Raw genomic sequence first — 11,998 nt, 5'->3', positions numbered from 1 at the left:
AGGGACTGGTTTGCTGCACATGAAAGGATAACAGTGGAGTTCCTTCCACCATACTCTCCATTCCTAAATCCAATAGAAGAGTTTTTTTCAGCATGGAGGTGGAAAGTATATGATCATAGACCACAAGATCAGATGTCTCTGTTCTGATGTGAGGACATCACAGCTGATCATTGCAGGGGATGGGTGCGGCTTTCAAGGAGATTTTTTCCCCGGTGCATGGCAATGGAAAACATCAGATGTGATGTTGATGAAAATCTTTGGCCTGACCAACAAGAGCGACAGGATGTCCACCAAGAATAATTTTTTTCATGGATGTTATGTTGTAGTTATTTGGTATTTTTGTGTATCTGTGGTAACATTAGAAATATGAATTGAACAAGCAAGATTTCACTTTACATGTAATACATTCATACAAAAATAAATGTACTGGATAAATACAAATGTTTATATACTTTTTTTTTTCTATGTACTATTGACTCTTCTCAACAAATATCAGATTTTTTTTTTTATAAAACCTTAATTTCCACTGACTGTCATGGTGAAAAAACAACTAAACATTTTGACCAGTGTGGCTCACACGATGACAAAAATACTTTAGATTTTGGTGGCCTTGGCCAAATTACTGACACGCTAACTAGGTTTTGAAGCATGAATGAAATGTTTTGGCTGAGTAACTACATTTTGCAGACATGCAATACAGTTCCAGCAAACAGTTGTGACATTTGCACTCACAGTTTAGAGAATGTTAAGACTGTTTCGAAAAATGTGCCAAAGCAATTGAGAAAAACTGTAAAGTATTTATTAATATTTTGAATTAGCTTTTGTTTTTATATTTTCACTTTTCATTTTCATTTTCATTTAAGTTTTAGTAATTTTGCTATGTCATTTTCATTTTTTTTATATTGCTATTTAGCTAGCTTGAATGTATTTTCATTCCAGTTTATATTAGTTTTAGTCATTTTAGTACTTAAATTAAATTAATTTTAAGTTTTTAAGTTTTTCATATAATATTTATATTTTATTTTATTTTATTTCAGCTTTCAATTAACAAAAACTACATTTAATCATTTTAGTTTTTGTTAACAATAGCAACGCTGTGTAAGAGAGCAAGACCGTCTGTGTAACATTGTGATGTGTGTGTATCAGGTCTTCCCCCAGAGGCTGGTGTCTTTCTCACAGTGGATCGACCGCACACGCTGGGCTCGTAACACATGGGCCATGGCTGCCATATTTGTTCTGACCATGGCTGAGGTGGCCGATATGGTGAGACAGCACACATTTCATTACTGATTCATTACATTTCAATTATTATTACTGACCATGTAAATCATTCTGTTGCAGCCTGACTTCTAATTCTGTTATATTGCATTTTCCAAGTATCATTTTGTAAATTCAGACTTTTAAAGATTAAAGCCTTTTTCTCGTCTATTTCTTCAGCTGAGCTGTGTTCGGCCCCCTCTCGTGCTGCTGAACTCCTCGACCGGCGTGACGCTTGAGTCTCTGGGTGACGGCGGATGCGCTGAGAACCCCAAACACTACGGATACATATCAGTGCTGTCGCTCGTGGCAACCGTCATGCTCGTACAGCTCAGCCATGTGGTCAAGCTGGCGCTCATGCTGTTGGTTACCATAGCAACAGTTGCCGTAAACATCCACAGCTGGATGTACATTTACGACATCTACGATTTCATTCGCTACCTGGACTACAGGTGAGACCAGCTTCAGTTCGCGTTCAGACGTACTTGGACGATATGTATAAAAAGCGAACAAAAATAGAGTAAAATCAGGAATAATGTAAAATATTATTACAATTTAAAATAACTCTTTTCTATTTATGCCTTACCATATTACAGAATCGACCACAGAGTCCAACGTTTATATTTTTTCTACGAATCTTTGAGTTAACGTACTAAACATGAGTGGAATTTGCACCGCAGCGCCCCCACACCTTGATGCTCATGACAAGAATAGCATGTATAGTTATCTTTATTGAAATTAATTAGGTTTAAATCGCCGTCATGCATGAATGAATGATATTTTTGCAATTTTACACATAATAATCCACGATGATCACATTACACAAAACTGAAATTGCACGTCAAAATAACACATTGTCAATATTTTTTGAGACACCCCAAAATTTCACAAATCACGTTTTCAGGGGAGCCCATGTCTTAATAAGGGGAGCTGAGCTCCCCCTAGCTCCCCCGTAGTTCGCACCCTGATTATCAGTGTTGAAAACAGTTTTTGTAACATTGACTTACAGAACAGAGTATTTTTTACCCAGTTAAACTGAAAGTTGTGCTCACAAAAATTGTCTGACACCTGTAATTGTTTTCCATTATTTTCTGTGACTCTTCAGTTATTCAGTGGTTCCCACCAGATATCTGCTGACTGTGATGATTATCATCATGATGATGAGTTTCTACTACTTTGCACGTCACGTATGTCCAACAATAGCTTAAAAACTCACATTTATGTCCTCTACTCTGTTTTTGGCAAATATTAGCATGTTAATTCTAATTTTGTTCTTCTCTCTCAGGTGGAAAGACAGTCGCGTAAACTGTTTCTGTGGAAGATTAAGGTTCACGATCAGAAGGAGAAAGTGTATGAAATGAGAACGTACAACGAGGCGCTGGTCACTAACATGCTTCCAGAACACGTGGCCAAACACTTCCTGGGCTCCAAGATGCGAGATGAGGTATGTACAGTATGGAAGCTTGTTTCTGCCATGGAGTAACAATTTTATCTTCAGGATTGTGAGTTTATATCTATTTATAATTATAGCTTTTCTTATATATCTTGCAATTCTGCTTTTTTCTTAGAATTCTAAGTTAACATTTTGCAATTTTGACTTTTTTTCTTCAGAATTCTGAACTTACCTCTTTCATTTGGACTTTTTTCTCATAATTCAAAGTTGACATCTTCTAATTCTGACATTTTTCTCAGAATTCTGAGTTTGCATCTCACAATTCCGACTTTTTTTCTTGGAATTTTGAGCTTACATCTCGTAAATTTTCTCAGAATTCAAAATGTATATCTTGCAGTTTTGACCTTTTCCCTCTAAATTCTAAGCTTACATATCGTAATTCTGATTTTTTTTTTTTCAATTGCACGTTTATATCAGTTTATAGCTTTTCTTATATCTCATACTTCTGACTTTTTCCCTCAGAATTCTAAGTGTACATCTTGCATTTTTACATTTTTCTCTTAATTCAAAGTTTACTCTCACAGTTTTGACCTTTTTACTCAGAATTTTTGTAATTTTGACTTTTTTTCTCAGAATTATGTTTACATCTTGCAATTTTGGCTTTTTTGTTTCTTGCAATTCTGATACCATGAAATAATAAATAAGAAAGATCATTGCAACTTTTTATCTCACAAATCTGACTATTTTCTCGCAATCTTCTCGTTTTTATATCTTACAGTTACGGAGCCCCGCACATGGCATGCAGGAAAAAAATAGTAGGCTAAATTGTGTGCACGATTTACTATTTCGTTCCCTCGATTTATAAATTGTGCGCATGATTTACTAATTCGTTCCCTCGATTTGCTAAATCATGCACATGATTTATAAATCGAGAGAACAAATTAGTAAATTGTGCGCACGATTTAGCAAATCGAGGGAATGAATTAGCAAACCGAGGGAATTAATTAGTAAATCGTGCTCACGATTTATTTATTTTTTCTTGCATGTCATGTGCGGGGCTCTGTATACAGTTCAGATGCTTTTTGGAATTGCAAGTAAAAAAAAAAAATCAGAATTAAGAGTTGCAATTACCATTTTTTTTATCCCGTGGTGGAAACAATTCCTGCCTATTCCTGTCAGAGTAATCTTTAAATGAGTTTGGTCCTTAATAAATGTGCATATTGATGTTTATTTGTTTACTGCAGGAACTTTACAGTCAGTCGTATGATGAGATCGGCGTGATGTTCGCCTCTATTCCCAACTTCTCTGACTTTTACACGGAGGAGGGTATAAACAATGGAGGGATAGAATGCCTCCGAATCCTGAATGAGATAATCTCTGACTTTGACAGTGTGAGTGTCTCCTTGTACTTTATTTCTTGTATACGTCATCATTTGTTCAGCAGAAGTTCTCTTTAAAATCATATGATGTGTTTTTTCATTCGGAGTAGCTTCTGGATCGCACAGAGTTTCGCCACATTACAAAGATCAAGACCATCGGCAGCACATACATGGCTGCATCAGGCGTGACGCCGGAGAGCAACACTAACGGATACGCCGACCGCAAGGTCAGCTGCACAACACATGCTAACGCGTAATACTTACACTGATGTAGTCTGTGTTACTGATTTTGTGTTTGTGATACAGATAGAGGATCAGTCCATCCTGGAGCGCTGGCAACACTTCGCTGATTTGGCAGACTTTGCACTGGCTATGAAAGTCACACTTGGAAACCTAAACAAACAGTCGTTCAATAACTTCATGCTGCGCATAGGTCAGCAAACATCTGACTGTACTACAAACCTGTTACTTCTGCTTATATATCAATATAGTTGAGAATGTTATATTTATGTTTTTTTTGACCGTGTTGTTTGTGTGTGTTTTATTGTCAGGTCTGAATAAGGGGGGTGTGTTAGCTGGAGTGATTGGCGCTCGCAAACCTCATTTCGATATTTGGGGAAACACTGTAAATGTGGCCAGTCGTATGGAGTCCACTGGGGTTATGGGTAACATTCAGGTGATATAAGCTGTATTTATGTATTTAAAAAAATATAACTTCCCAGTATTATCTCAATATGTTTCATATTTTTCATCCATTCAATATTTTAAGTTTTAAATATTAAGCTTTTTGACAAATATTTTCCACACTGTTTTTCACTAAAACAAAGGAAAGATTATATTTAATCATTATTTAATCATCATTATTTATATGCCGAACCAATATAAAAATATATGGTAAAAAACAATTTTCCTTTTTAAATTAAATATTTACACAATATTATAGAAAATATATAAATGTACTGTATATTTTAATTACCCATGACATTATAGAGAATAAGTGGTTTGGAGAGTAGATGGATGTATATTTTAAATATATAAAATTACATATACTTCTATAATAATTATATTATAGAATATATATAATTATATATCTTCTATAATAATTGTATTTTATTATATACTATATAAATATATAATTGTTATTAATATACATTTTGTATTTGTATTAAACAAATTAATTAATTACATAATTAATGTATTATGTTTAATAAATACATTACATAATTTACATAAAAAGAATAAATCAAATCAATCAAATAAAACCTGGAGACCTCCTTGAACATTTTTGAGTCATGATGCCCAGCCAATCACAATGCACTGGATAGCTGGCCAATCACAGCACACCTCGCTTTTCAGACCGATGAGCTTTGTAAAAATCGACGCGTTTCAAAAAGGCGGGGCATAGAGGAGAAACAATAATGTACAGTATGTGGAAAATAATGTGGTGTTTTTTACTTTAAACCGCATAAACACATTTCATTACACCAAATACACAAAATAATGTTCTTTTTAGCAGCATCATATGACCCCTTTAATTTGCCTCATAATTGGCTGTAAAAAATGTAATAGTTTATGATACTTTATCATGAAATAACATAATTATTTTTAATTAAATTACCCCTTTAATCAGTTTTGAATTGAACTTCAAACCTCTAATGCAATTTTTGCAACAGAAATGTAATTTGAGATGCTATCAAAACATCTCTGTCCTAATGCTCTAATACTTATGAGACCATGTAATGATGCAAAAATATCTTAATTGCACTGATACAGACGTCTGTGTTTTTCTGGTGCTGGTGCTCCCCAGGTGGTGGAGGACTGCTATAACATCCTGAAGGAGTACGGTTTCCGTTTCGTCAGAAGAGGACCCATCTATGTAAAAGGGAAAGGAGAACTGCTCACTTTCTTTATGAAGGGCAAAGACAAACCTGTCACAAAGACGACCGCGGTCTCTCTCCCACATCAAATACCAGACAAATCCTGAGAAGACTGAGGATGAGAAGGACATTGACATTTTATTTTATGTTATTTTGGGCCTTTTCCACTTTTTATTAATAGAAACAATGGAAAAGGGACAAAAGGGAGACTCCCAAATGAGCACTACAGCTCAGCAAGTCTGCAGCACATGCACTACCCAATAGACAACAACTCTGAAAAATTACACATTACAAACAACAGCCAAAGGTTGTATTAACTGAACATTTTCTATTGTTTGTTTTATTTTAAAAACACATGTTCCATCATTGATACAGATCGAACATACACCATCTGGTCTACTGCATGTTTTATACACTTTCCGTTTATAAAAATGCTAGAATGTATGCATCCATGGATGAGGTTACAGTAAACTATGAATTTACATTTGTAATTATTGAAAATGTTATTGTTGGCTATATCAAGCCCATAAAAAGTATAAAGTAGACCATGATGAAAATATTATTATAATTAGTGGACACAAACAAACACAATCAGGAGCTAAAAACTACTCAAATTCTGTCAGATCAAAGACACACATCTTTTCAACAGAGCATGAAAAATGTTGTATATCATTCATAATTTTATATTCTATTATGGCAGCGTCAACAGAAGACAGAGTTTTTATTCTATATTTTTATTTTTCACACAGCTTTACCCGAGAACGTCACACTAAGACAATATTCTAATTGACATATAGTCAGAATGTTTTTTTGTTGTATTTTTTACTCGGTGGCATTTTTAATAATCACCATCTTCAGGTCTATATCTCAAACCCAGCAGGCTGACTGATATTTAATGCTTTTTTATAAACTCACATTTTACTCATGACATTCAGTTTGTTTCATGTATAGGCTACTCTTTGAAACTCTTGGTTATAGATCAGATATGTCTCTCAGAATGTGTGGATTTTTGTAGATTGTGGATTTAGCAGCTCTTTATGCTGTTCTCCGCGTTTTATTGTTTGACAGAATGAGAAAACTGATTTAATGACTAAAAGGGCACATTAAAAAGCCAATAAAAACCTAAAAAGGTACATTAAACTGACAGATTTTAGTAGCTTCTTGTTGAATTTTTAACTATCAACAAAAGTCTAGTAACCAGTAGTCTATTAAACAAGTCTAGTGATTAATGTAATCTAGTGAAAGTCTAGTGAAAAATGTAGAAACACTTGACATTTGAAGGTTAGAAATCTTGTGTAATTTGAAAACTCGTTGACAGAAGGTTTTAGCATTATGTAGACTGGATATTTGAGTAGTCTGAAGAAATATTTTAAGATGATAGATAGATAGATAGATAGATAGATAGATTATCGTAATAAGGAAGATAGAACAGTAATAAGGAAAGGGTTGTAAGGGCTATTGTCAACCGTAAACAAGTTTATAGATTTTTAATATATCCAGTGCTCTGATAATCTGTTAAAGTCACTATAAATATAAAGTCACTATAAATATTATTGATGAATTATTAGTCTGTGGTAAGTTTCTGCGTGCGCCCCCTTTTGGCGGGAGCGCCGTCCGGAAGTGAGGCAGCAGGGGAATGTCCGGTGACGTCGGCGCGTCTGGACGCCATTAGATCTGCAGCTGTTTGGAGAGAAACAACAACAACACGAACGAACGAACGAACGAGCCTCGCACGGAACGCGCTCTGGACCGCGGGAGCCCGACGCCTCTTTCCCCTCCCCCGGCTTCACCGGCTTCTAACCACGGCCGCTCTCGGTGAGGAAACTCTGGCCTCCGCTTCCTCCTCCTCCGACTCGGACACCGGCGGAGCGTCGCCGCCCCCGCGGAAGAAACACCGATCCTCGGCGGCGGAGGGAGTAGGAGAGTCCGGGGCTTCAGCGGGCCTTCCGTCAGCGACCCACCTAAGCCGAACCGGCACCAACATGCAGTCGAACGGGACCGGACAGGAGCAGAACCACCCGGCCAGCGCGCAGAACGGAGATGCCAACGGCCTCCAGAGCAACGCAGACTCTGCTTCGGGGGCCTCCGGGACTGGTTCGGGTTCCCTGAAGAAGAAGAAGCGTCTGTCTCAGGCGGAGGAGGACGTGATCCGCCTCATCGGACAGCATCTGCACAGCTTAGGGCTGAAGTAAGTGTCGCGGTACACAACCGGACCGAGTCGGTTCTAGTTCGACAGATCGCAGATTTTGCAGCCGTTATGTGATCAACGAAACGAGCTCGCGACGTCGAGATTTAAAAATCGCGTTCAGTGACAGTCAAAACTTTTATTCTCCGTAAAAATTTGATACAAATATCCATAATTTAGTCTAGAATATCAGACAGTTACACACAAAGAGAGATGCGATCACGGATGACAGCTGTACGTATGTGTCAAGTATTTGCCGGGCCCAGAAACATATTTTGGCTTTAATAAGTGTCAAAAGTAACGTACAGATGAGTTCATTACAAGTCAACATCCCTTCGCTGGTTTATTACATATGTGTGTTTACGCATTATCAAATCATTATGACATTTTGTGTGTGGTTGTCTTTTAATGGCGGCTGTGGAATGTGTGTGTAGCAGCAGCTGGTTTATATTAGAAAGAAGCTTGCATCTAATTTTAGTGAAGATCTGCTAAAGCCATCAGCTGCTATTCAGATTCAAACCACAAAACATGAATCCAGAAAGATCACAATCCATATACGCGTGCTTGAACAACACATAACTGCAGATCTAGACTACAAGATGTACCGAAAGCATCAAGAAAACTGAAAACATCCATCCCCTCCCCCTCTCCCACACACACACACACACACACACTCTCTCTCTCTTTTGTAAGCATAGCATGACGTCATTCTGTCAGACCCTGCATTCAAAACACTTTCAATGTTCTAGAAGCCTTCACCTGTCTGTAGCGTCCCAATCACTGCCATCATTTTCATCTGCATGTTTGAGCTTGTCTGTGTTATTCTGTCTTTGTTCAGCTAAAAATATATGTTCATAAATGTGAAATTGTGAATATAGGGCCACTACATGCCATAATAAACGAATATGACACACATAAGAGTACTGATATCAGCTTGGATGTGGCCGAGTGATGCAGGTACATACAAAATCCCCCAGAACCCCTTCATCTTGTGATTATTTTCATAATATAGCAAGGCCAGTGTGTTTTTTTATGAAACAGTTAATACATATGCTAGGAACTCAATGGTTGATAGTTGGCCTTTTAACTTTCTTTGTATGTCAGATGGGATGCAAGCTTTACAAGCAAGTTCTTGAGCTGCTAGTTGTTGTTTTACTCAAAGATGGCAAATAGAAACAATCAAGCTTCAGTTACTGTTTTCACTAAAGGTCAGATAAATAAGTGTTGAATGCACTGTAATGCATTGTCTCTTTCCAGTCAGACGGTGGATTTGTTGATGCAGGAATCTGGCTGTAGACTGGAGCATCCGTCAGCCACTAAATTCCGGAACCACGTCATGGAAGGCGAATGGGACAAGGTGAGCTTATGCCACACTTCGTATGTAATGTCGTGATTTTGATGGTTTATGTCTTAGGCTATCTGGAGAGACGGTCATTTTTATCCTGGTTTGGTCAAAGTTGACACAATTTCATGCCCAGTACTTTCGTAATTACATTCCTTGGTTTTGTTTTGCATGATGTATCAGCACATACTAAAGAAAATTTAGTCTTTTTTTTGTTTTGTTTTTTTGGCTGATATTTCAACCAAACTTTCTATTCTTATGAAAAGTGTTTTAATTTTTTTGGATCTTATTGGCAGGTTTGATGAAGTGAGGCCGGATTTAATTTTAGATATTTTTAATCAAAGATCATTTTTACCAGACATTTCTTTACTTGTGGTAGTTGGCATGGCACTAAATAAAATAATAATAATAAACAAACAAACAACCATTTTTCACCAATCCAGTCAGTTCCTAGTGGATAAAGTGGCTACTTTTTCCTCATTAAATATCTTACTACACTTAGAAATATTCACATTATTGAAGTACAATAAACAGGGCACTATGAAATCCATATTATCCCCCAAATTTCATTTAGTTTTTCCCCCCAAATTCTGTTTAACATTTTTAAATTGTAATAATCAAAAAGGATGCCTAATCAATTTAATTAATAAAACATCTATTCAATAATTTATTATATTTTAACACTAATAGTTCCATATAAAATATATTTTTTCCCCATAAGTTCTGCATTTAAATTTTTATTTATTTTAATTTTTTGTATGATAAAATACAAATTGTATCAAATATGGTGGTAATCAAATGAATATAAAACTTTAACAATTTAGGCTAATTCATCCTTTGAAATAAAATCAAATTAAATTTGAACAATTCCTTTAATTTTTTGGCAAACAAAGTGGTGCCCAACAGAGGTTTACTGTTTAAATTAAAACATCAGAGAAATTGTGATATTCCTTAAAAATACTGTTTTAATAATACCGTTGTGGAAAGCATAGGGTTCTAAATGAGTTGTGAATGCTGTGTCATGTTTACTAAGGTCTGATCATGCTGAGTGATGGGTGAACTGTAGGTCAAAGGTCATGTAGATGTGTATAGATATGAGGGGATGGTGAAAGGTCGTTATAAAAAAGCTTAATTCCTTCTGGTTTTGCATGCATAGAGTTTTATTCTTGTCTTTGGAAAAGCTTTGCCAAGACTATATCTTAAAAATGTAGATCCTTTAATGCAGCAGTTCTAACCACATTCTCTAACCACAAGTGTGATTTTTCAGAACATGATTGCAGGTCTTTCCTTTTCCTGTTCACTTCATAACTAAATTGAAAGAAAAGAGTCTGGGGCCATTTGAAAAGTGGACTCATATTTTGACTGCAGTGTAGTTTAAATTGGTGGAAATAAAAACAATCCAGTTATTTTATATTTTATACAGGAAGAAGCAAGTTTAGTTGACCATCTCTCACCTGAATTTCGGAGTGTTTGGACTATTAAAACCAAGCTCTTCTAAGATGTCAGGCAGAAACAACAATCATGCTCAACCTTTAGGAAAATGCTTTTCAGAGCATATGGTGGGATAAGACAAACTCTAGAAATTGTTTGCACATTTAGTCGACCGTCCTTCTGTCTTGAGGAGCTGTTTGGACCGCTGAAGCAGCCGTTTCTGATGGGGTTTTGGGTTTACTTTTACTTTTCCTTGTCTTCTGCCTCCCTGAACTAACAGTGGCAAAGCTGAATCCTATTTTTCCACCTAATTGGTTCCTAGTTTTCCATCTATTTATAGAGGCAAACTTAAAAACATACTGCTTTTTTTTTCTTAGAAAGGGATCTTGTGCAGAAAATGCTGATGAATTTTAAAGTGATAGCGCATTGAGGAATCATAATTCCTCACTTTCATTTGTTTCATCATCGTTTTAAACAATATGTGTATTGTTTTGCTTTTTGATCTTTCTTTAAAATACACAACACTTTTGGTGTTTTGCTAATCTAATACAAATACATTCAGACAGTTAAAGCATGACTGAAGTGTTTTTGGGGCCCATTATATTTCATTTAAAGTATTTTTGTTTTAAGCTAAAATTACTTATTTTGTCACTTAGCTTGAATGTTTTAGTAAACCCTATATGGTTGATGGTGATATTCTCCCCCCCCCGCCCAAAATGCTGGATGAAAATGCTGAACTGACGCTTTTGTTTCTTTGTGGGACACAGGCTGAAAACGACCTCAACGAGCTGAAAGCATTAATGCATTCACCCAATGCTATTGTGGTAAGAGCACCGGACTCACCTGCATGCACTCTTAATACTGAAAGCTTCATCTGGAACAAGTGTTGTAGTAATCTTTCTGGCTAGGGTTGCACCAGCCGTTTACTTAAATTGTTCTTATTTAAATTGACACATAAAATTGACACTAGAGGCTTATTAACTAGCTAGTTTGTGACTATCTCCGCGTTTAATTTGGTTACACCATGTGTTCACCCAAAAATGAAAATTTGCTAAAAATGTTTCTTCATGGGAACAGATTTGGAGAAATGTAGCATTGCATCACTTGCTCAGCAATGGATGCTCTGCAGTGAAT

The 11,998-nt window shown here is 36.2% G+C and overlaps 2 protein-coding genes across 2 annotated transcripts in view; both read left to right on the top strand.

Moving 5' to 3' along the window:
• Positions 1-6,164, top strand: part of adcy3b (adenylate cyclase 3b) — an 18,702-nt gene extending 12,538 nt beyond the window's left edge. Inside the window, exons 12-20 of the mRNA XM_016481941.1 lie at positions 1,147-1,263; positions 1,438-1,709; positions 2,363-2,444; positions 2,543-2,701; positions 3,895-4,041; positions 4,140-4,256; positions 4,336-4,462; positions 4,581-4,705; positions 5,837-6,164. Of these exons, the coding sequence (XP_016337427.1) occupies positions 1,147-1,263; positions 1,438-1,709; positions 2,363-2,444; positions 2,543-2,701; positions 3,895-4,041; positions 4,140-4,256; positions 4,336-4,462; positions 4,581-4,705; positions 5,837-6,013 (1,323 nt within the window). The 3' untranslated portion in view covers positions 6,014-6,164. The remainder of the gene's footprint in view (positions 1-1,146; positions 1,264-1,437; positions 1,710-2,362; positions 2,445-2,542; positions 2,702-3,894; positions 4,042-4,139; positions 4,257-4,335; positions 4,463-4,580; positions 4,706-5,836) is intronic.
• Positions 6,165-7,517: 1,353 nt separating this feature from the next.
• wdr26b (WD repeat domain 26b) overlaps positions 7,518-11,998 on the top strand; it is a 16,592-nt gene continuing 12,111 nt past the window's right edge. Inside the window, exons 1-3 of the mRNA XM_016481912.1 lie at positions 7,518-8,094; positions 9,349-9,448; positions 11,632-11,688. Of these exons, the coding sequence (XP_016337398.1) occupies positions 7,889-8,094; positions 9,349-9,448; positions 11,632-11,688 (363 nt within the window). The 5' untranslated portion in view covers positions 7,518-7,888. The remainder of the gene's footprint in view (positions 8,095-9,348; positions 9,449-11,631; positions 11,689-11,998) is intronic.

The sequence above is a fragment of the Sinocyclocheilus anshuiensis genome, unplaced genomic scaffold, assembly GCF_001515605.1.
Source record: "Sinocyclocheilus anshuiensis isolate Anshui unplaced genomic scaffold, SAMN03320099.WGS_v1.1 scaffold769, whole genome shotgun sequence".
NCBI lineage: Eukaryota > Metazoa > Chordata > Actinopteri > Cypriniformes > Cyprinidae > Sinocyclocheilus > Sinocyclocheilus anshuiensis.
The sequence above is the reverse complement of the archived record's forward strand: the minus strand, read 5'-3'. Positions and strand labels throughout refer to the sequence as shown.